Raw genomic sequence first — 23,244 nt, forward strand, 5'->3', positions numbered from 1 at the left:
CTTGTGGGATAATCTCCAAACTATTAAAACAGTTGAGTAACGGTTTTCTATTAGTTGTAGCTGACGCCACTCTGATATAGGTGAGTATGTTTTGAAATAAGAGACTCGTATCTGAGTCGAAGTGGACTCACTTACTAGATATGTGCCCTTGGACTCACTGCAGACTTCTGTGAGCCACAGTTCTTTCATCTGTAAGTACCTACTTCACAAGGTTGATAAGAAGATTAAGATAATGAATGTAGAGAGCTAAGCACAGTATAGAACCTGGCACTTGGTACCTGCTGAAGTGTTAGCTATCATTACTAGCCATACAAGATGATCTCTTTACCTTATAGAGTAGGTCCTATCTTTTCTGTAGAAAAAAATTTCAGTAGACACTATTGGAAATAAAACTTGTTTAACTTCCTACTTTTTCTTTTTTAAACCTAGATATCAATCAGTGTTTTGCTATCCTCCATATCTGGGCTATCCAATGCCACTAGCCACACTGCTTCTTCCTTGTGCCCAGGAACTCATTGTCCTGTATAAAAGAGGTTATTTAAATTAACTAAAACTAAATAAAATTAAAAATTTAGTTCCTCCATTGCACCAGTCAAACTTCAAATGCTCAAGAGTCACATGTGGCTTGTAGCTACTACATTAACGGACAGCAGAGATATAGAATATTTCATTTCCATCATCACAGAATGTTCTATAAGACATAACTGCTCTATATCTAACTGGCTAATATTTGTTAGCTGTAGAGGAAGACACAAAACACTTAGCCAATCAAAAATAATTTTACATGTATTTAAAATAAAGAATTTACATCAATTAATAGCAGCAGAGATTCCCAACTGGTATGCCACATATGTGTTAGTGTAGGCTGAGAGATTTCTCTCCTCAGGCCTCAGGGCAGGGAGGTGAGGTCTGGGGCAGAGGACAGACTGCCACCAGCCCTGAGCACCTTCTTCTTTTATCCCAGTGTGCTATAAAAATGCTATCATTTTGTTAAGTATGCCATGTTGTTAAAACAGGAAGCACTGATGCAGAAAATCCAAAACAGCAAAATATTCCAAAAGTATATTTTTACATTTGAGTATGTACTCAAACACTGTCCAATTAATTTCTTCAAACCAGATTTACCAATATCTATTATACATATTGCACCCACACTAGGAATAAAATCCAAAAGAAAAAAAAAGAATTTACTGAGCCATCATGTTTTCTTTTTGCTCTCTGCAAGTGGTATGGATTTCTACAAGCTGTGTTCAGGTACAATAACTTGTTATGGACTGAACTATGCCCCTTCAGAATTCATGGGTTGAAACCCCAACCCCTAATGTGACTGTATTTAGAGACAGGGGCTTCAGGGAGGTAATTAAGATTAAATGAAGGTATAAGGGTAGAGCCACAATCTGATAGGATTGGTATCCACACAGGAAGAGGAAAGAGACACTGCAGAGCTCTCTCTCCACATTCATGTAAAGGACAGGCCATATGAGGACACATCAAGAATACAGACATCTGCAAGTCAGAAAGAGAACCTACACTAGAAACCAAATTTTCTGGCATCCTGATCTTGAACTTCTAGCCTCCAAAATTCAGAGAAAATTAATTTCCATTTGTAAGCCACCCAATGTGTAATATTTTGTTATGGCAGAACCAAATAGACAAATACATAACCATCTTTAATTGGTTTAAGCACTAGGAAAACAGTGAAGCTGCTGACCACTTGAGCATAGATAGATTCACTTTTTATGCCCCTTAGCCTATAAGATAGAAAGTAAAGCAGAATAGGTCTTAAAGGGCAGAATCATTTCTGGATTCAATTCTGGATCCTCTATGACAGGTCAGAGTTGGCAAAAAAGAGAATTTAATAACTGTACACTAAACAGTAAACCTGTAAAATCTGCAAAAAGATATGTGTAGTAGAGGCAGAACATATTATACATGCCTAGGAAAGAAGACAATACTTTTCCTTCAACTCTACTTCACTCATGTCATGTTCCCCTGGAAACCTAGGGTAAAATAAGGAAGCTTAAAAAGTATAGTGCACCTATTCCCCTTACAGAAAAGCCCACGATGAAATCCAAAGAAGCAACAAGCTTACACAGCCTATATTCCTTAGGTAAGATTTGGGGGAGCAAGCAGCAGGGAAGCAAGACAATAAACTCAGGAAAGTTGGTAAAGAATGCTTACTGTTGCTCCGATTACACTTCTCCACATTCACCTTCAGCGTGCCCTTCTTTGTAAGAAAGCAAATCAGGCAGGTTCGGATAGGTTAATGACATTTGAAAGAAGGCTGCCAATCATTTTAAATCCTATTACTTATTATAACTAAAAGGGGAATTCCCAGGTAAGGATGAGGAAGGAGAACATTACTACCCCTTCACTTAACAGAACTCTATAATTTATGACATTTCACATATTTTCACTCATTTGTTCCTCACATTAGCTTTTTAATAAGGGCAAGGTCAAATTAATTCCATTGTACAGACAGACAAATTGAGACTTAGAACAGTTAAGCTGCACATAAAAGTCATAAAGCAAATAAGTGGTATAGCTAGGACTGAAACATCCGAGTCTTTGACCCACCATATCCTGTTTATTTTCACCATCTATACCTCCCACCTACCCAGAAAGGTTAGCAGGATAACCCAAAAAGTAATATTGTATGCTAGTCAATCCATTAAAAGACTATAGGAAGACTATACTTTTAAATTTTCAGTAGCCGTAAGACACTTAATTAAAGGGGGAAAACAGTAACTTTACCGTGAAGAGAGCTGGCAGACATCACCTTAACCTGATGAGAGTAAATATCACTAGCAGTAAGACAAATCTGGATCATTCCCTCCTGATATGATGCACTGAGAAGCGCACATCATTTCTGTGGTATTTTTGCAGAGAGAAAGAGAGAGACAACTAACCGGTATTCTTCAAAAGAAAAAGTCACAGGAGAAAAGAGAAAGATTAAGAAACTGTTTCAGATTAAAGCAGACCAAGGGAACATGGCAACTAAAAACAATGTGTAATCCTGGATTAGATTGTGGATCAGGAAAAGGGCATTAGTGAGACAGTTGGCAAAATCTGAATAAGATCTGTAAACCAGTTAGTATTTCATCAATATTAATTTCCAAATGTTGATTAGACTGAAGTTACATAAAATGTTAAGGCTTGCAAAAGCTGGATAAAAGTTATATAGGAACTGTACTATTTTTAAAGCTTTTTCCTAAGTTTCAAAGTATATCAAAATAAAAAATTTAAAATAAAAAAAAACTTGATATTTTAATTTTTTGATCACAGAAAAATTTTTATCCCATATAAATGCCCCAGGTTTCTAAAAAATAAATTCTCAAAGAATAATCAATTTCACTGTACTTAATTCTGAACTACATAGGGCTAAATTTCTGTCTTATCCTTAGGCTCTTTGTTGTCCCATGTACCAAAAGTTGCTGGCTGAATTCCCATTCAGGGCACATGCACAGGTTTCGGGCTCCATCCCCGGTAAAGGCCGCCGATTGATGTCTTGCTCACATCGAGGTCGGTTAGTCACGCACTCTCGCGAGCTCTCTCTCTCTCTCTCTCTCTCTCTCAAAAACAAAAATCACTAAAAAATCTTTAAAAAAAAACACACACACATCGCTTTAGGATATTTCCACTAAATTATAGAGAATTAAATTAAAAATTCTTCTTCTTGTAAATATAACAAATTCAATAAAATAAAATATTTCACAAATATTGTGTTTTTAAAGCTATAGTTACAATTTTTAAATTTTGCCTTTCTGGATTCACTTACAATGGCTACTGCTATCTATCTAAAAGCTATAAAAAACACAGCTTTGTATGCACAGAATAAATCATAATATACTGTTTTTCATATGTGTGGTGCTCAGACAACCCCTTTAATAACTAACTTTTATGACATGTTCATGGTAGGTGCTCAAAACATCATTAACTGTTAGGGAAATGCAAATTAAAACCACAATAACATACCACCACACATCTACTGAAATGTCTGTTTTTAAAATGTCAATTCTAAATGCTGGTGAGGATCAGTGCAAGAGGAACCCTCACCCACTGCTAGTGGGAATGCAAAATGGTACAGCCACTTTGAAAAACAGTGGTAATTTCTTACAAGTCAGAATTCACATTTCGAAACACTCTTCTAATGCTTTTTAAAGGTACAATTAACTTAATTTTTCTTTAATTATGAGATACTCAAGTCTAAAATGGAAATAATGCATATGATTAATTATTATTATAGCATGCTAACGTGAAGATTCACATATTACACAAAAGGCTCAACCTTAGAAGAAAAAAATTCTAGATAGAGCACATTACGCTTTTAAGTAATAGAGTTTAGGGTCCCTTCCACAGACTGTCAATTATCCACTGAACAAAATCTTAATTTCTAGTTTTTAACTGATAAATAACTGACTTCCATTCTCTTAGAGAGAAAATCTGTTAAATATAAAATCAGAGACAGGCAGCTAGGTAGGTAAAAGGCATTTTGCAGTGACACTTCAAAGGACGATGGAAGCTAAAACATTATCAGGGGATACATACATTTCTTTCTTCACATTTTCAGAACATGGACATGCAATTATCTTACCATATTTAGGTGAAAACTTTTTTTTTAGGGTTACATGTGGTAAGAGAAAGAAAGGTTTGAACTGAAATTTTATCATTGATATTCACTACTGTTTTATTTGTATAACTTATATAACCTGAAATGCTTAAGTTATAAACCATATTAAAGAAAATCTGTTTCTAAACCTTTGAAATAGACAATGGGACAATCTAGACAATAACTGCTAGATAGTTTAAGGAGCATGGAAAATACAGCAAGTTGCAATTTGTAGAACAGCCACCAGATGGTAGTGTACACAAATAAATCTATGCTCATTAAAGCAAACAAACTCAAGCTTTGGCCTACAGCTACTAGAAAAAATATACAAGATAAAAAATAATTTACAATTTTACTCTTATAATGTTAGTGTAGTATTTGTAGATTATGAAATAGTATAAAAATATAAACTGTAGAAACATAATTCAGTAAAACTTTAATATAAGTCAGATAATTTACATTAAATATATTAATTATAAATACTTGGATTACCTTAATTAACATATCACCAGTGGCCAAAAATAAAGTCAATCAAGTGTCTAGGTTATCATGAATTTACAACACTGTTACATTAGTAAAATGTTTCAAATCTAAAAAACTAAGAACTACTAAAAAGAAGATAGTATGATTTAGAGAACTACAGAAATGGAGAAATAATAATTAAGCTGAGTCAAATAATTAGGTAGTGTCAAATAACATGTTTTTATTCCTAACAAACAGGTATTTATACTACACATAGTACAATAAATTTAAATTCTTTTCTAATTAAGGAATCAATATTTACATGACTCTTGTAATCAAAATGTGTGGGAAGTGTGCTATGAATATGAAGTTATCAGCTAAACTAAAACTAAGGAAAAAAACAAGGTTCACTAGACTAACAGTAAAAACAGTAGTTATTTGTAGCCAAAGTGTTAATTCATTTCCTCTGCACATTATCTAACATCGTATTTAAGTACTGTTTACATTAGTTGGTGCCAAGAATATAATTCAGTAAATTGAAGAGAAAAATATAACTGCCCCCCCATTCACAAACCCATTTCTGAGTGGTTATCTACTTCTATGATTCAGAAGATGAAATAAAATAAAGTAAGCAAGAACTCTGGCCCACGTGGCTCAGTTGGTTGGGTGTCGTTCCTGTGCACCAAAAGGTTGCCAGTTTAATTCCTGGTCAGGGCACATTCCTGGGTTGTGGGCTTGATCCCCTGTAGGGTGTGTGCAGGAGGCAGCCGATCCATGTTTCACTCTCACATTGATGTTTGTCTCTCTCCCTCTCTCTCTAAAAATCAATTTTTTAAAAAAAATCTTAAAAAAAAAAAAATGGAGGAAGAGGTCAGTGATTTTCCAGACTCAAAAGTAACTCAATTCAAAAAGTATGTATTTTTTTTAAACGTTGAATCTGGTACTTTAAGTAAACTATGTCAGTTTTATTATCAAAATAAATCATAAATTAAAATGAATTAAATTAGCATTCTATCAAAGAAAGTATGAAAACTTAATCATTTATCTAAGCTGAGGGCAGAAATTAACCATATATAGACTACATGAATATCAGGTTTTCAAAACTGATTTTAGCAATTTAAACAGTTTATTGAGTTTCATAATCTAATTTACTGTTTACAATGTGTCAATTAGAAACTGAAATAATAAATACTATAACACAGCTACCCTCAAGTATCTTAAGTCTACTTGATAAGTCAAATATTAAATTAAGAATTTTGCAAGATATTACAAAATGTAACTTAGGTTTCTGGGCTTCTAACGACTCACCATTCCCTTCAAATAAGACTTGCACTTTCATACTTTTGTGTATCAAATCACATTTTTCTAGCTGCCCAGAATATTTCTTTTTCCAACCTCTCTTCTGGTTTAAGGACACTCAAATGGAAGTCCTCTGCCTCAAAAGTAGAATTTATAGTTTCATTCTACATGCTCCTCCAATACTTAATGGTCATGCAGCATTTCTCATACAAAACTATATTTAGCCTAAACATGCTTATATATCTCTACACAGTCAGCATCTAGCATGATGACTACAATACATAGTTACCCGATAAGTGTTTAATAAATTCTAGGATTTGTACTGTAACATATGATCACACTTAGCTAGTATCAGGAACAGTTTACATCATAACAAGGTAGACACATGCTAACAATATTTGCCTTTCTTCACTGTCTTTTATTTTAAAAACACATAGCCAATACATGAACACACAAAAATAGTTTGAAAAAGAAAGATCACTTACTGAAAAACGCCAACATGAAAATCCCATCATTACCCACTCTGAGCTGGTCTGCATCACTGAAGTCATCTCTTGGTGAACACTCTTCCTCCTGAATCTGTAAAACATGAGACATTAGAACAGCTCACTGAAATAATTACAACTTTATTACCTTGACTATAAAGATAAAAATTTAAAGAAAATCTAATGTCCTCAATTTGTTGTATAGACAAAATAAGATAACAAGTACAATGTCTAGCAAGTGTTAATTTTTCATGGGCACCCTTAAAAAGTGTAACTTCAAAGGTAAACACAGCCTTGGCCACTTTGGCTCAGTGGTTAGAGCGTCGGTCCTCAAGCTGAACGGTCTGGGTTCAATTCTGGCCAAGGGCAACGTACCTTGGTTGCAGGTGTTCGTGTGGGAGGCAACCAATCGATGTGTCTCTCTCACGCAGATGTTTCTCTCTGTCTCTCTCTCCCTCTTCCCCTCTCTCTGAAAAGCAATGGAAAAAATATCCTAGGGGGAGGATAAAAAGTAAAAATTTTTTTTAAAAAAAGGTAAACACAAAAAAGATAAAAGTTGAATAAACTGAATTAATGAAAATTATATTAAGAAAGACAGATGTAACACTGTTGCATTAGTGTCAAATGGAAAACAGGACTTTCATAATCAATGGTGGCAATATTTATCAAAAGCAGAAATGTACACCCCCTTTGACCCAGCAATTCTAGGTCTTCAAATACACTGTACAGATGTACAGATATACTCCCACTTACAAGAAATGTATTAAAGATAATTCACTGCAGCAACATTAATAAAAGCAAAAGATTAGACACCACGTAAGTGTTCATCAATAGTGGACTACTGTCAGAGATAATTCTCCACGAGTCTCATGTTTCTGCATGTCTTCCAGGCAGAGGCACTGGCTGCCCTGTTTTGCACTTTCTTTTCAAGGAGGTTTATATAGCTGACTGCTCTGAAAGAGAGAGAGATCATGTCTCTCTCCAGAACAAAGGTGTGGGCATGTTTTTTTACCAGTAGAAAATACTGGAATCCCTAATTCAGGATTCCACACTGCGTGTGTGGAGGCATCACATGGCCATCTCTGAGTTGCCCTGTGGGAACTAAGGCTCAGGAAACTGTGAGAAAATGTTAATATTCTGGCTAAAGTTATTGATGTGAATAATAAAGTTTTTGTCTCTGACCCCAGCAGTCTACTTCACTGAGTGTGTGTGCATGTACACAAATGCACACACAAACATATATGTGCTAAGCAAAATGTAGTTGATTTTGGTAGAAACTCCACACTTCATAGATCTATCATCTTTCTTTAGGATTCTCCCCTCCTAACATCAAAAATCCTTATTGACTGAGGTATATTTATGCCACCATTTTAATAGAGACTTATTTTTTCCCTGAGAGGAAAAGGGAATAAATAATAAATCTGGGTTTACTGCTTTTACTTATGTGCCCAAAGCCATTTATGCTGATGTTAAACTGTGTGTGCGCTGGAGGATGCGGGTGGGAGCAGATATGGAAAGGTCTGTAGCTGAAGAAACTAACCCATCCAATAAAAACATTCATTACCAGAGAATCTACTTGCTGGGCTCTGGCCTAATGGCAGCAAGAGGAGAATGCTGTACATAGAAATGTCTGCCTCTCTCAGCCCCTTACCTAGTTCTAGCTTTCTTGGGTGAAGTTATTTTTTTCTGTCTTTTTCCTGAACAAAATGGGATGAATTCAGGGATCTGAGATAACATCTCAAAGTCTGAAGCAAGAAAAAAAGGAAACAAACCCTAGTCCTGCTTGCAGCCAAACTAAAATGTAATTTATAATTTCTGCCTTTACCCAGCTGTAGAAGATCATACATGTATATTATTGATTCTCCATTACCGAGACAGCCACTCCTTTTACCATAACAAGTAGTAACATATATTTATATCACTGATTATCTCCATTACTAAGATAGGAAGATGAGGGAGAAAGGGCAAGTAAAATCCCTGACCATCATTCAAAATTCTAGGGTGGGAAGTGTTAAAAGGACAAAATAAAATTGAACTGGAAAAAAAAAGTGAATTGACAAAACTTAATTTGAAGGCCTTGTTTTTTCTCTGTGCTTTTTAACCTACCTTGAGTTCACTCATAGTCACTAGACTGATTATGCTAATATACAAAACATGAATAGGGGGAAAAAGCTAATTTATTATAGTGATGGACCATGGACTATACATAAGGAGGGAAATAAGGACATCGACAGAGGAGAGGTTGATGGACTTGAGGTCTAAGTGAAAGAGAACAACTAGGGTGAGTCAGAAGGATGGGAGGTTAAGTTGAGCACATGAGATGCCTAAAATCAAGAATTGGAAAGTGATAATTGTACTGGTAAAGATAAGGTCAAGATGACCACAAGGTAAGATAGGATAAAGGGGAAGATCAAAAGAAACAGAAATAGAAATGAGGAGGTCAGGGAACGGAGGAGGTGAACTTAACTAGGAGAGTACCAACTTCACTAAAAAATGGCACACGTAAGTAGTAGTAAAATACTAAAAATATCTACAGGCACACTCAAATACAGACTGCTATTTTTTATATTACTAAATGTACATATCAACTAATAAAAATAATATTCTTAAAAGGAAGTAAAATTTTCTTACTCTTTGAGATGTTTCTGCTGCTGCAGCTGCCATTGCAGCAGCTTTTGCCTTCTCAGCTTCATCATACGTAGGAAGAGAGGTAGCAATACTGTATGGAGGTGGCACAGGATAAAACTCATTGTAAACTTCTGTATCTGAAGAAAAGGAATTTAAAGAGCAAAACCATTAAAAGGAACTATTTGATATAATTTTTATAGCCAAAACATAATTTAATAATTTACAACACGCAGGCCACTAAAGACAATTACTGCTATTGTAGTACAACGTTATAAGCTATAAAACATAGAAATTACTACTACAATCATATATATTATCTTAGTCCTATATTTATTATAAAGATAAAGGACTGATAATATTATCTAAAGGCTGATACACAAAATAAGAACCTCAAGAATAATATTTTGAAAAGGAGTGCAAGATAAAAGAGGTAAGCAAGTGCTATGCTCAAAGAATTTAATTTACTTCCCATAATTTCACAGACAAAACCTTGAGAATAATAAATGATTGCTACTGTACTCCAGTAAGTTTAAGGTAGTTTGATACACAGCATAGCAATGGTAGACACAACAAAGGGATTACAATTTCATTTTTGGTATCTTCCATCATTCACAAGTAGACATCTTCAGGATTTTCTTCTTCCAAGATTATCATCAAATAAGTTAAAAAAAAAAAATCTAGGGTAGTAAATTCACTGTACTATATACTCTGGAAACTTGTAAAATAATGAAGAAAAGTTAGCCCATAATAAATTTTAGAAAGCACAAATCCAGCCATTAAATCTTATAGCCAAAGACAAATAAAACTGATACACATCAGCATAAAAACTGTGCACCAAACTGGGCACTGAACAAGCACATTAATCAAATAACATTATATACAAATAGAAGAAGTAAGCCTTTATTAATTTAACTAGTGAGTACACCTTTACAGAGATGATTTTCACTAACTGCATAAAAAAGTAAATAAATTTGGTGTAAAAAATACCAGATCTTTTTACACATCCCATATGGTCTAGGTAAAATCTGGACAAGCAAAAATGATAACCAGAGAAAGCTGGCATGAGTTTGAAGTAGATGACACTAATTACAGAATATGAGATAAGAAAGATGAAATATAATGAAAGATTTTTTTTACATTAAAATGTTTTCCAACAATTGAGTTTTAAAATGTTTTATAAAGAATATATAAAATACTTAGAGGTTATTTATAATAGTATACAAAATCATATTTAAAACACTATAATGATTAAATTAGCGTTGCTGGGAAAATGCAAATTGTGGCCAGAAAAATAGATGAGGGTAGTTCTTTAGAATGACCTGAAAGGATAAGATGAACAGTAGCAAGCAGGAGTCACTGCCTCGTGTCCAAGAATTATTATCATGTGTATGGGATAACATTATGTACACCCTATACCTCTGTTAACATGTTCCACATTTTCACTCACACTCATCAATAACACCTTGTTTTATGACTATGTAAGTAGATACACTTACACAAACATACACATATATGTATGTGTGTGTACCTGTGTATATTTATATATGCATACATGTACATCTATAAATGTTCATTTCTTCCAAAAGTTACATGTTAGTTCATTGGGAATAGATTCTAATAGACACAAGAAAGTTTAAATAGCTATTCTTTTCTTTTCTTTTTTAAATATACCTTTATTGATTTCAGAGAGAGGAAAGGAGAGGGAGAGAGAGAGATAAAAACATTAATGATGAGAGAGTCATTGATCAAGCCCGCAACCCGGGCATGTGACCTGACCGGGAAGCAAACCCTGATCGCCTGGATCCTAGGTCGATGCTCAACCACTGAGCCACACCCGGCCGGGCAAAATAGCTACACTTTTCAATTAAATTTTAAAAAGAACAATATGAGACAAATAATGTATGAAGTAAATATTTTACAAACTATCCTTGAGAAAATACTTTTTCAAAAAAATTCATAAAACCAAAGTTTATTAATAGACATGATAATTACAAAAAACGATACTGGTAAAAAACAAATAAATGAATAAAAAACATGACGTATTAAAAACATTATTAGTTGTTTCATAATAAAAACAACAATACCTGAAGTTGTAGGAACTTCCACAGTAATACTACTGTAAGGTGGGGGAGAAGAGTCAGTTTCGAGTACTAATGCTGAAGGAGTAGTCTGCACAATCTGCAGTGCTGGGTTTGAAGTTGATGGCTGCTCTATAGTAGATGATTCTGAATTATCCTCTTCATTGTGAAGCTAAGAGAATAAAGGAAGCAAGAAATATTAAAGTAATTCTATTTTTTTTAATTTATGCTAATTTTTAAAAATCATTTCAAAGGGTCACTTTTTAGCTATAAAGAAAATAAAATAGCATTTAAAAAGATGAACAAAAATTTTAAGAGACCTAATTAGTCACTAAGAACTCAAGAATTTTTATAGTTTCTTTACAATAAAGTTCAAATTGTTAAAAATTTACAAAGAAAAATATTCATGACTACAAACAGATTCAGATTAATTCAATCCCACAGTAAACACTGTCTACCATGTATCAATCACTGTGTATTACAAAGAAAAGTAAAACTCCTAATGATACAACCACAATACCAAGTAGGCACTAGACCACCCCACCCGCCTGGCTAGCAGCACTCTCCCCGGTGTCACAAAGCATCTCCCATGTTTCCCATTACAAGGTACCCAGGAGAATTCCTAATTTAGTCATCTATAATTATACTTCTAAGAGAAAAAATGTTAGATGAGCACATAAAGGCAAATAAAAGTAAAGTACAGATATACACTAAGAATATCAACTAAAAGAAGTGAAGGTGTCAAAACAAAGTAAACCTCTTTTGCAATCTACTACTAATGCTGCAAATGCAGGTGAACTATACTAAAGAAAAAAAAATCCTGTATTACAAAACAGCTCTCCTCTAGTTCTTCACAAGAAACATTCTTTACACATCAAATACATAAATGTGCTCCCCTAGAATGACCCACTCATTTTTAAAACCTGTCAAAATTTATTCAAGTAACTGCAATGAAAACAATTAGATACTTTTACATATGATCTCAGAAGTAAAGCTTTGAAACTTATAAAAGATACTAATTTATTTAAACTGCCCTACCTAACACCTTCAGTTTTATTCTTACAAAGTTATAATTTATAATGAACACTTTATATATGTCAACAGTAAAGTCCAGTAACTCAGTCAATACTATCTCTATCCATTATAGCATAGAACTTCCATATTTCCTTGTGTTTCTTTTTAATTTAATCAAAGTGTTGTTGTTTTTTTACATTCAATATTATTTTATATTAGTTTCAGGTGTAAAGCATTGTGATTAAACAATCATATACCTTACAAAGTGTTTCTCTGGATATTTCCACTACTTACCTGGCACCATACATAGTGACTACAATATTACTGACTGTATTCCCTATACTTTACTTTACATTCCCAAGACTATTCTGTAACTACCAACCTGTATACTTTATTCCTTTACCTTTTCATCCAGTCCCCCAACTCCTCTCCCCTCTGACAACCATCAGTCTGTTCTCTGTATCTATAAGTCTGTTTCTGTTTTGTTTGTTCATTTATATTGTTCTTTAGGTTTCACATGTAAGTAAAATCATATGGTATTTCTTTCTCTGACAGACGTATTTCACTTAGCATAATACCCTTTAGTTCCATCTGTGCTGTTGCAAATGGTAAGATTTCATTCTTTTTTATGGTTGAGTAATATTCCATTGTATATACGTACCACCACTTTTTTATGCACTCATTTACCGATGTACCCTTGGGTTGCTTCCATATCTTGGCTATTGTAAATAACACTGCAATGAACATATGGCTGCACATATTCTTTCAAATTAGTGTTTTGGGTTTCTTCAGCTATATACCCAGAAGTAGAATTGCTCTTCCATATTTACTTTAAATGCAACATTGTAATTTTGATATTTTTGGTGCCTCTATACATTAACCTACTTTAACTGGCTTTTAACTAAATCCATACAGGAGTTCAAATCAAATTACATGTTTATCAAATTAGACAATGCCATTTGTGGAATTTTTTTTTAATATATCTTTATTGATTTCAGAGATAGGAAGGAAGAGGGAGGGATAGATAGAAATATCAATGATGTGAGAGTCATTGATCGGCTGCCTCCTGCATGCCCTAACCTGGGGAACGAGCCCACAACCCAGACTTGTGCCCTGACTGGGAATTGAACCTCGATCTCCTAGATCCTAGGTCGATGCTCAACCGCTGAGCCATGCCCGGCTGGGCTGGGAATTTTTCTTTCATCATACTGTGTAATGGTTCTATTACTGTTTTTAACGATTATCTAAATAGCAAAAAGGGGGAGGGGAGAGAAGGAATGGGATGGGGCCTACATATATACAGCAATGCACCAGGCTCTGTGTCCTCTCCACACATCACCTCAAATGTTATCCTCATAACCTGTCCTATTTATGAGCCTCCTCAAAACACGTATGCAAAAGCACACAAAAAATGAAAACATCTTTAATATAGTGTCCCGTGTGATGTAAAGTTGCATACTGAACCACAATTTTTTAGCCTAAAGGAAAAAAGAATTAATGACAAGAGGGCTGTCTTAAACATATCTGTAGCTACTCTTCATAGATAGATATATACTGAATGTTTTTAATAAGAAAACAGTAAGCACTATGATTAACTCTAGCTGAAGTCCAACCTTTCCATTTATAAACTATTGTTTGTTACTTTAATTGGCATGTCTCCTATACTATAGTCCTTTATTCTATCTTAAGGTGATAACATATTATTATAATAACTGAAAGCTTTGCTTTTGAGAAGGTAGAGACCTCCCTGAATGTTGTCTGAACATACCAAGATTGTTATATAGGTAGACATGCCCATATAGACATGGGCAGAGCAAGGACAGAGCCAGGTACAGAAAGTCACCAGGGCAAAAAGCCCCGGATGCCTAGCAAGGGGAGAACTGGGTAAACAAGAACCTTTCCACCCCTAGCATATTGCTGGTCATTCGGTTTGGACCCGACTTTTCATATAGCTAGTCACAAGGTTTCGAGTCCCCTGAACTTTTCCTCCCTAAAGATAACATCTAGGACTCAGTTGTATTTCAGTTCCAGGTCCAGAAAAGCAGCAAAATCAGACCAAGTGACACTGATGGCTGCATCAGGACCAGCTACATTGACTAATGACCCCCTGCCCTGGCACCGACCAATCAGTGGAGACCAGGACCCTGAAAGAGCGCACCTGGAAAGCTGATGAATATTCTATTGAGACACTCCCCTGAGACCTCCCCTAAGATTCCCTAGAGCAAGAAAGAGATAAATAGGACAAAGGACCCAGCGCACCCCCTCCCCCCGCTGGGAAGCAAGCCAGCGTCATCTCCTCCCCTCCGAGGGGACCCCACAAGACTTGCAATCAGGGGAGCAATGGGCAGTGGCAGCTTGTCCCAGTTTTACACCCTGAACCCCAAGGTCCCTGACCCTGTCTCCAAGGCCCCATTCTCTCTCTCTCTCTCTGACTTCTCAGTGAGCCAAAGCAGCCCAGCCTAGGCTCTCCTGCTGCTTCTTCTATGCACCTTCCTTGCCTCACTGTCCTAAGTACATTTTTGCTGCAATCAATTCTTGCTTGCTTTTCTACACCTTGTCTCTTGATTGAAATCTTTCCCTCAAGAAGACAAGAACCGAGGTCTTCTTATCATCTCCCTGGTAACAAGTGAGAATGTACGGATGTACTAATAAAGTGGTGTTCAGCCAGAAGTGCCCTATACCACAGCCCGGTGGTTTAACCAGTAAGTAATACGGCCTTTTTTTTTCATTTTTCTTGTCATTCTTTTTCTCTTCTTTGTTTCAATTTGGGCTTAAGTTGGAACTACAGGAAGAGAACTGTAAGATTTTTGGAAAAAAAATAAATCATTTTTAAAGTTGTACAAAAAGGTTTCTGAAGAGCTAATATATTTTGTATTATATTACTATATTATATATTATATTCTGACTATATTTAGCACCAAAAGACAAACTGGGAAGAAAAGTTAGTATTTGCAAGGAGATAAATTTAAGCTCAATGAAAGAACTTTTTAATTTTTTAATTAAACTTTGTAATTATTAGAACACTAGTTTTCCTGTGGGGCAATAAATACTTTCAGGCAGAGCTTGGATGATTATCTAGTAAGACTATTGTATACTAGGATGATCACACACCTGTTTTCCTAGGACAGCCCCACTTGACGCCTATTGCTCCAGGGCCCCACTCAATTTAACAGTCTCCCCATCTCTTTCATCCTCAAAAGAATTGTATATTGTTGTTTTTTAACCCTCACCCAAGGATATTTTTCCATTGCTTTTTCAGAGAGAGTGGAAGGGAGGGAGGGAAGGAGTGAGGAAGGAAGGGGGAGAGGGGGAGAGAAACAGACAGACAGACAGACATTGATTGGTTGCCTCCCACTCAAGCCCCAACTGGGGCAAGCCTGCAACCGCAGTATCTGCCCTTAGCCAGAATCAAACCCAGGAACCTTCGGCCTGTGGGCTGATGCTATAACCACTGAGCAAACCTGGCTAGGGCAAGAACTGTATGTTAAACACTTTGCTGATGGGTTATTTCAAGCCAGAACTCCCCCATTTGGCGGCTACTTTTCCACCAGCAAGGTGTTTACAATTACTTAAATTAAATGTAAGCGCAGACACGAGTTATCTCGTGACCTGTCAGCAAGGTGTTAACCTACATTTAGTGGGATTCTTGCCCTTAGTACTATATTAGAATAGATGACAAAGCTTCCTTCTAACTCTAAGATAAAACTCTAGTAAAAACCTATGGTAGTCTCTACCATTACATGCTACCTTATTTTAACACCTGATTTAGAGAAGAAAACAAATTAGAGTTGGACTAAAACCAACTGGTAGTTCGGCTACTCATTTTAGTCACCCAGTCAGAAAGTAAGCTACCTTATCTATGCTTCTAGGAATAAGATAATAGCTAGGACTAAGAAATCTCTGCAAATAGCCCAAGTGTTCTTCTAAACCAAGAGCTCAGGAGATATTCCACACAACACTGCTGCTTGGCAAATGGGCTTTGATTTTCTACCAATAAAAGTGAATCACAGCAGTCTTCCTCATGCACACAGAAATACTAATACAGAATTTTCTTAATTTTAGGCCTTCTTTCCCAAATACTTTTTCCACTAAACCTTTGCTGCCTCTGGACACTTTTCCACTAATGATAGCTAGCATACAACAAAGCAAAAATATGAACAATTAGGAAAGACAATATAAGCAACAAATAAACATTAATTTAAAAAACCCCTGCAAGCTGGCAAATCATGCCTACTTTCAGATTCTTCTTTTGAAAGTAGAGAACTTTGGTCATAGTGTTATATTTCATAATATAAAAGGCATATTTCTGCTAGTAAAAACCTTTCTTGTTAGTATGAGAAAATATATTTCCTAGTGTTCCACAGAGAGCACCATGAGCTCCAGATGCCCCATCATCTGAACAAGTTTGCAAAAACACCTGTTTAAAACCAAGTGTCATAAAATATTTTATCAAATATTTTAACTAAATTTTCTTTTAAACAAATAACAGTTTTTGTTTCATTTTTAAACCATTCTTACCTGCTTAAGACATCAACTAAAAAGTATAGGAGAATATATACAGTATAATTGAATTTGTAAAATAATGAGATATTGTTTGTGTAATAAATATGGGGAATCAAAGTTTCTGGAAGGATACAAAACAAACAGCAAAGAGCTGCAGGTGGGGGAAGATACCCCATCACTCTCTATTTGAATTTTTCACCCTAAACATAATTTGAAGTTTTAAATTTTTAATAAAACCAAAATGCAATAAAATGAAACCGCTAATTTCTGGTTTGGCATGCCTCGGAAGCAACAATGTTATGGTAGACATTATATTTTATGATAAAAAGCTTTCTCTAACATAAGATATTTTGTAATAGCATTACAGTAGCTCTCATAGGTGAATGTATATGCAATTTATGTTGAAAATGACACAATCTGGACTTGTAAACATAAAAAATATATTTAAAAAACTCAAATCAGAAAAATGTATGCTTTTTAAGGAAAATTAAAAGGGGGAAAATGGGACAATAAACTGATTTTAAAATAGATCAAGTTTATATTGCCAGAACTAGACTGTTTTTCTAAGCTTCAGACCTGTATATTCACTCATTAATTCATTTTTTAAAAATATGTTTTTATTGATTTCAGAAAGAGGACAGGAGAGTGACAGAGAGCTAGAAACATCAATGATGAGAGAGTCATTGACTGGGTGCCTCCTGCACGCCCCCTACTGGGGATTGAGCCTGCAACCTGGGCATGTGTGCCCTGACCAGGAATCGAAGCATAACCTCCTGGTTCACAGGTTGAGATTCAACCACTGAGCCATGCTGGCCAGGCCATTAATTCATTTCTTAAACAAAATTAAACATAACCACAAACAGAAAAAGGCTCTGGGCTGTGTATGTTCAATTCTCTGTTTCCCGAATTGCACTGCCTAGCTAAGTTCTACACATTGTTCAGATATTAGCTTAAAACTAAGTTCTCAGATAAGCCTTTCTTATCTCCCAATAGCAGATTAGGGTTCTCTGATGTAATCTTAAAGCACCCTGTTTCTCAGAGCACATATCACAATAGTAATTATTTACGTAACCTTTCATTTGCAATCTTTTTTCCCAGCTAAAGTGAGAGCTCTACAAACGTGGAGGTTATATATGTCTTGTTAAACATTGTAAAAATAAAAGTAAGCTCCAAAGTATTTGGATTCAGCCTTGGTTAAAATTAAAAGAAAATACAATATAGGTCACCAATCACAATAGTGTAAAATGGAAAGCCTTGAGAGAGAATAACCATATTAACCCAAGTATTTTGATATTTCTAACAACCAGTTATTACCTTAGGGAAAGGAGAAAGAGCATACTCATATCCCAAAGACCTCTAAGGAACAACAAATAAGCCAAACAGATGGAGTAAATGTCTCATATAAATTTCAGTTTTCAAAAGAATTCAACTTTTGGTTAAATATCTTTTTATATGCTAAAACCACAACATAAATATGTTAGATCCTAAAGGAAGATCTGCCCCACAATTATGCATCTTTATCAACAGGTCAATATGATTTTAAAGAAGACTGCTGACCTCAGAGTCCTCAAAAGAAAAAGAAAAAAGAGAGAGAAGGAAAAAGACAGGAGAAAAAGTATCTGAGTGTGCTCTGTTGGTACCTTGTCATATTTCATCTAAGGTTGTCTTTAGGGTGCTGATCCCTGCTGGCTTCCACTTATCTTCTCAAGGTACCCATAACCTATCAATCTAGCTCACATCAATTTAGCATGAGGCCATAATGTATATCATACATGTCTATATATTTCATCACAGGAAATTGTTCAGCCTCACCTTTTGTGGTTTTATACCAAAATACGCGTTACATATAACACATTTTATTTATTTTTATTTCAGAAAGAGGAAGAGAGAGAGGTGGAAACATCAATTATGAGAAAGTCATTGATCGGCTGCCTCCTGCACACCCCCTACTGGAGATCAAGCCCACAACCCAAACACGTGCCCTAACAGGGAATCGAACCGGTGAACTCCTGGATCATAGGTTGACATTCAACCACTGAACCATGCCAGCTGGACCATATAACACATTTTAAATTTAGTTTTAAAAGACTGCATTTTTCAAAGTCTGGCCACTACACAGTTTTTTGTCTCTCTACAATGCAAGCAACTTGTTCAGATCTATTCTGTGGGCTTAAGCAACTAGGTTACCTGTGGTAAACATGTGATTGTTTCCCTAAAATCTCTTCTACCCCTCTTTCATTATAGATTCACAGTGTAGGGGTTCAGAAGAAGCCACCCCAAGATGTGCCTCAGTGCTATGAGAATTATTTTGAGCTAAAGGCGACCAAGACCCTGCAGACTCAAAAGAAACTTCTGAGTGTTCCCTGTCTATCTAGAAGAATTTAAATTAGGAGGTTGGCTAACAATAAGAATTATCACCAGAAATAACTTTTTACCTGTTGAGATAGCAGGGCAAACTAATAATTACTGAACATGTGCTCTCCTTCTGAAATGCAATACCTCATTCCTAACTCAGAATGTCTTATATATTTCAATTTCCTTGTCTCTAAACCTCTCATGTTTGTGGGGCTCATATATATATATATATATATACACACACACATACATATAATATGTAGAATTAAATTTGGTTATTTTCTCTTGATAATCTGTCTCATGTTTATTTGATTAGACCAAGCAAAGAACCTTGAGGGTAGCGGAAAGTTTTTTCCTCCCCCACAACAGTAATTTGGGTGAGACTGAAGCCACTCCACTCCAGGACTAGGCCTTGACTATCTACATCCGTCAGGATAAGGCTCTTCTTTGGCACAGCAACTAGTTCCCAACTAGCATGGCTCTCCTCCTGGGCAAGGTGCCTGAGTCAAAGATGTGCAATAAAACAAGCTAAGATAATCCACTTAGAGGGTATCCAAAACTGCTGTGGACAGCGGAGGGAGAATTGATGAATAGAAAAATAGTAAGGTTGGGAGGGAAACACAGCTGAGGGAACACCACAGCACCTTTCAGTATTTGTTTAAATTAATGCAAATGAATAATTCCAAGATAAATGTGCCTTTCATCAGATTATGCTTTATTACAAATAATAATAAAGAGCCATTCCAGTGTTTAAAATTTCCTTAAGTGGCTTGGGGACCATGATTTAGAAATCCCACTGGAGAAAGTGCTCTTACACATTTTTCGAAGCAAAAGACATTTTAGTGATAATGTTTTAATTTATAAAAACTACCAAAAATTCTGAGTTTTTTAAATAGTCCAATGTTCTGATTTTTACAAGCTAACATATCGGTATCCTATCTAACATAGGCCTTGATAAACATAATGATAATGGCAAGTTTTATTCCTTTCTGTTTCTTTAATCAAATTAAATAAGAATGCTTTGACAGATTCTTCAGAAAGTTTCTGATCTGCATGAACCAAAATTAGTCAGCAAAGGTGGTAGCTGATAAAGTTTAAAAAGCAAAATTGGCTAAGAAGTATATTTCATAATAAAGAACTGAGATCTCAGACATTAAAGTATAGCAAAAATATCAAAATAGATATCATCAGACTTGAAATAAGCCTCCTTCCACCAATCAGAATCTGAAAATTCAAGAGGTTTTTTTGTTTTGTTTTTTAAATATATTTTTTTATTGATTTCAGAGAGAGGAAGGGAGAGGGAGAGATAGAAACATCCATGATGAGAGAGTCATTGATCGGCTGCCTCCTGCACGCCCCCTGCTGGGGATCGAGCCGGAAACTGGGGCATGTGCCCTAACCGGGAATCAAAGCGTGACCTCCTGAATCAAAGGTTGATGCTCAACCGCTGAGCGACGCCCGGCAGGGCTCAAGAGGTTTTAAAAGCAACTATTCAGGCACAGGAATGGAAAACAAGAGCTAGTAAATTCTCACTGCAACCATTTCCTTCCAAGAAACTACAAGTTGCAATTCTGTGCTACGCTTCATGAGGCTCTGGAGGCTTAGGGACCCTGGCAACCTGATTAGATTTGGGAATGTTTCTTTCTACCTTTCCAATCAGATCATAAGCTTCTGAAATTTAGAAAGTATGGTTTATTCATACTGGTATCCCCCTGAAACAGGCAGTAGAGTTTAGGTCATAAGTAAACTTCACATTAAACGCACAGTTCCCTAAGCTTTCTAGACTTTTTCTTTTACCAAAAGGCAGGAGAGAGCTTAGTCAAGTAATGGATGCACTGAACTTCTCAGGATCATATATTTCTATGATTCCTGTGGTACTTTACACATTGCAGGATCTTGAAATATTTAATCATTCAACTTTTGTGGGCAGTCACCATAACTCAATGAGCAAATATCTGTCTACAAGATGGTTAAACCAACTTAACACCTCAATTATAAAAGGAAGAAGTAATAATGCCCAGAGTTGAATGGTCCAGTAACTACATCAGTTCTTCTCTGACCTCATCTAGAACTGCTTCTACTAGAAAATATTAGATTTCTACATTTTACTTCCTGGTCACAACCTCCTGGCTTTTCCTTTCTCACTCCCTTGCTTCCACTATGTCTATTCTTTGGACCTTCCATTTGCTGCCACCTGGTTACTTTCTATCCTATGTAGCCTAGACAATAAACTGAAAAACTTGCATGGCACTCACCTTCAATTTCCTAGTTCCCATATCTTCTGCCACATCTACGCCAGTGAGCCCCAACCTGGGACAAGTCTGTCTACTCTCTCCTGGTCAAGGATGAAAACATATCACATAACTGTGTAGACTGGTGCCAGTACAAATTTAGTTTCTGATCCCAACAGGGCTGTCAGACCATGGCAAATATTTCAGTTCCACCACTCTCCTATTCCCCACTTCCAACCATGGAACTCTCAGTCAAAATCTTTGCTTCCTACTTCGCAGAGGAAAACAGGTTTTTAAACAAAAATTCCTCCAACTTATGTCCCTCTGCATCTCTAAATTTATCCTTATGGCATCCATCCTAACTCCTATTCTTTGCTCCTAAATGCCAGACAACTGTACAGAGAAGATCCTGCCTCCCAAAAGAGCATTTTTCCTTTAAATAACGTCTCTCCTTTTCTCCACTAACTTCTTTCACTCTACCCACATACACATTCTATTCACGGCATACTTAAAAAATAAAAACTTGCCCCCACTAAAATAAAACTTATCTAGTGCTTTTCAAACTATTTCCAGCTCTCCCTCCTTCCTTCACTGACAACCATCTTGAGAGGAAAAAGAAAAAGATATCTATCGTCACTCTGTGCACTTCCAATGCTCTTTTCCTTCCTAATCCATTACCATATGGCTTTCACTCAAACAGCTCTTGCTAAGAACACTGACCTTCTAATTATTAAATCCAAAAACCTTTTTCTTCAGTCCTCACCCCCCAAAAACCTTTAATACATTCAACACAGCTGAGTGTATTCTAACTGGTTTTTCTTTAGCTTCCAGAGAACGATTCCTTTCTGTTTTTCCTCCCACCTTTGACGATTCACTCTGCTGCTCTTACAGGGGCCCTTATTTTCCTCCACCAACTTTTGTCTTAGCTAAAACTGAATCCAGAGATGTGGAGACTGCCTCTGACACAAAGACTGGATAGAAGGTAAATAGTGTGTGACTGGTTTCATTTAGTTTCATTTGCAAGGGCATAAGGCAACTAACTCCATGTAATATTGTTAAAGTTACTATTTTAAGCATTCATTTGTCATTTAAAAAGTTAGTATGGTGTACTGTCTTGTTTGACTTCATTCTTTTAGATGATCAGGTAGTTGATACATGAATAACTAGAAAAGAAGATAATTTGATGCCAGAATATCTAAATTTCAGATATAGATCTACCACCTCCTAGCTGCATGACCTTGATTGGGTCTTCCAGCCTCATCTTCCTGTAATTCACTGATTTTCATTCAGTCAGTCAGTTATCAATCAGTCACTCAACAAACTTTACTATACGACGATTATGTTCTAGGTACAATATTGGGTACAGGAAATAGGTACAAATTCAAACCCATCAATCCCTAGAACTTCAGGCTTCTAACAACTAGGAGCTCTGAGGGAAGGGCTACGACATGGGGAATAAAGGAAAATACAAGTTTACATATTCTATCACAGGTAAACCAGAGAGCCAAGACCAGCAAGGACCAGGCCTGAAACACCAACTTTCTTCAGAGAAAGTTTCATTCTTCCCTCAGCAAACACAG

At 35.8% G+C, this 23,244-nt stretch overlaps 1 protein-coding gene across 1 annotated transcript in view; it reads right to left on the bottom strand.

Annotated features, from left to right (window-relative positions):
• Window positions 1-23,244, bottom strand: part of NDFIP2 (Nedd4 family interacting protein 2) — a gene marked incomplete at its 5' end in the record, with an annotated part of 53,220 nt that overhangs the window by 14,873 nt on the left and 15,103 nt on the right. Inside the window, 3 exons of the mRNA XM_081130700.1 lie at window positions 6,856-6,949; window positions 9,487-9,620; window positions 11,568-11,733. Coding sequence (XP_080986826.1) covers window positions 6,856-6,949; window positions 9,487-9,620; window positions 11,568-11,733 — 394 coding nt within the window. The remainder of the gene's footprint in view (window positions 1-6,855; window positions 6,950-9,486; window positions 9,621-11,567; window positions 11,734-23,244) is intronic.

Source organism: Miniopterus schreibersii, assembly GCF_964146895.1.
Source record: "Miniopterus schreibersii genome assembly, chromosome: 2".
Taxonomy (NCBI): Eukaryota; Metazoa; Chordata; class Mammalia; order Chiroptera; family Miniopteridae; genus Miniopterus; species Miniopterus schreibersii.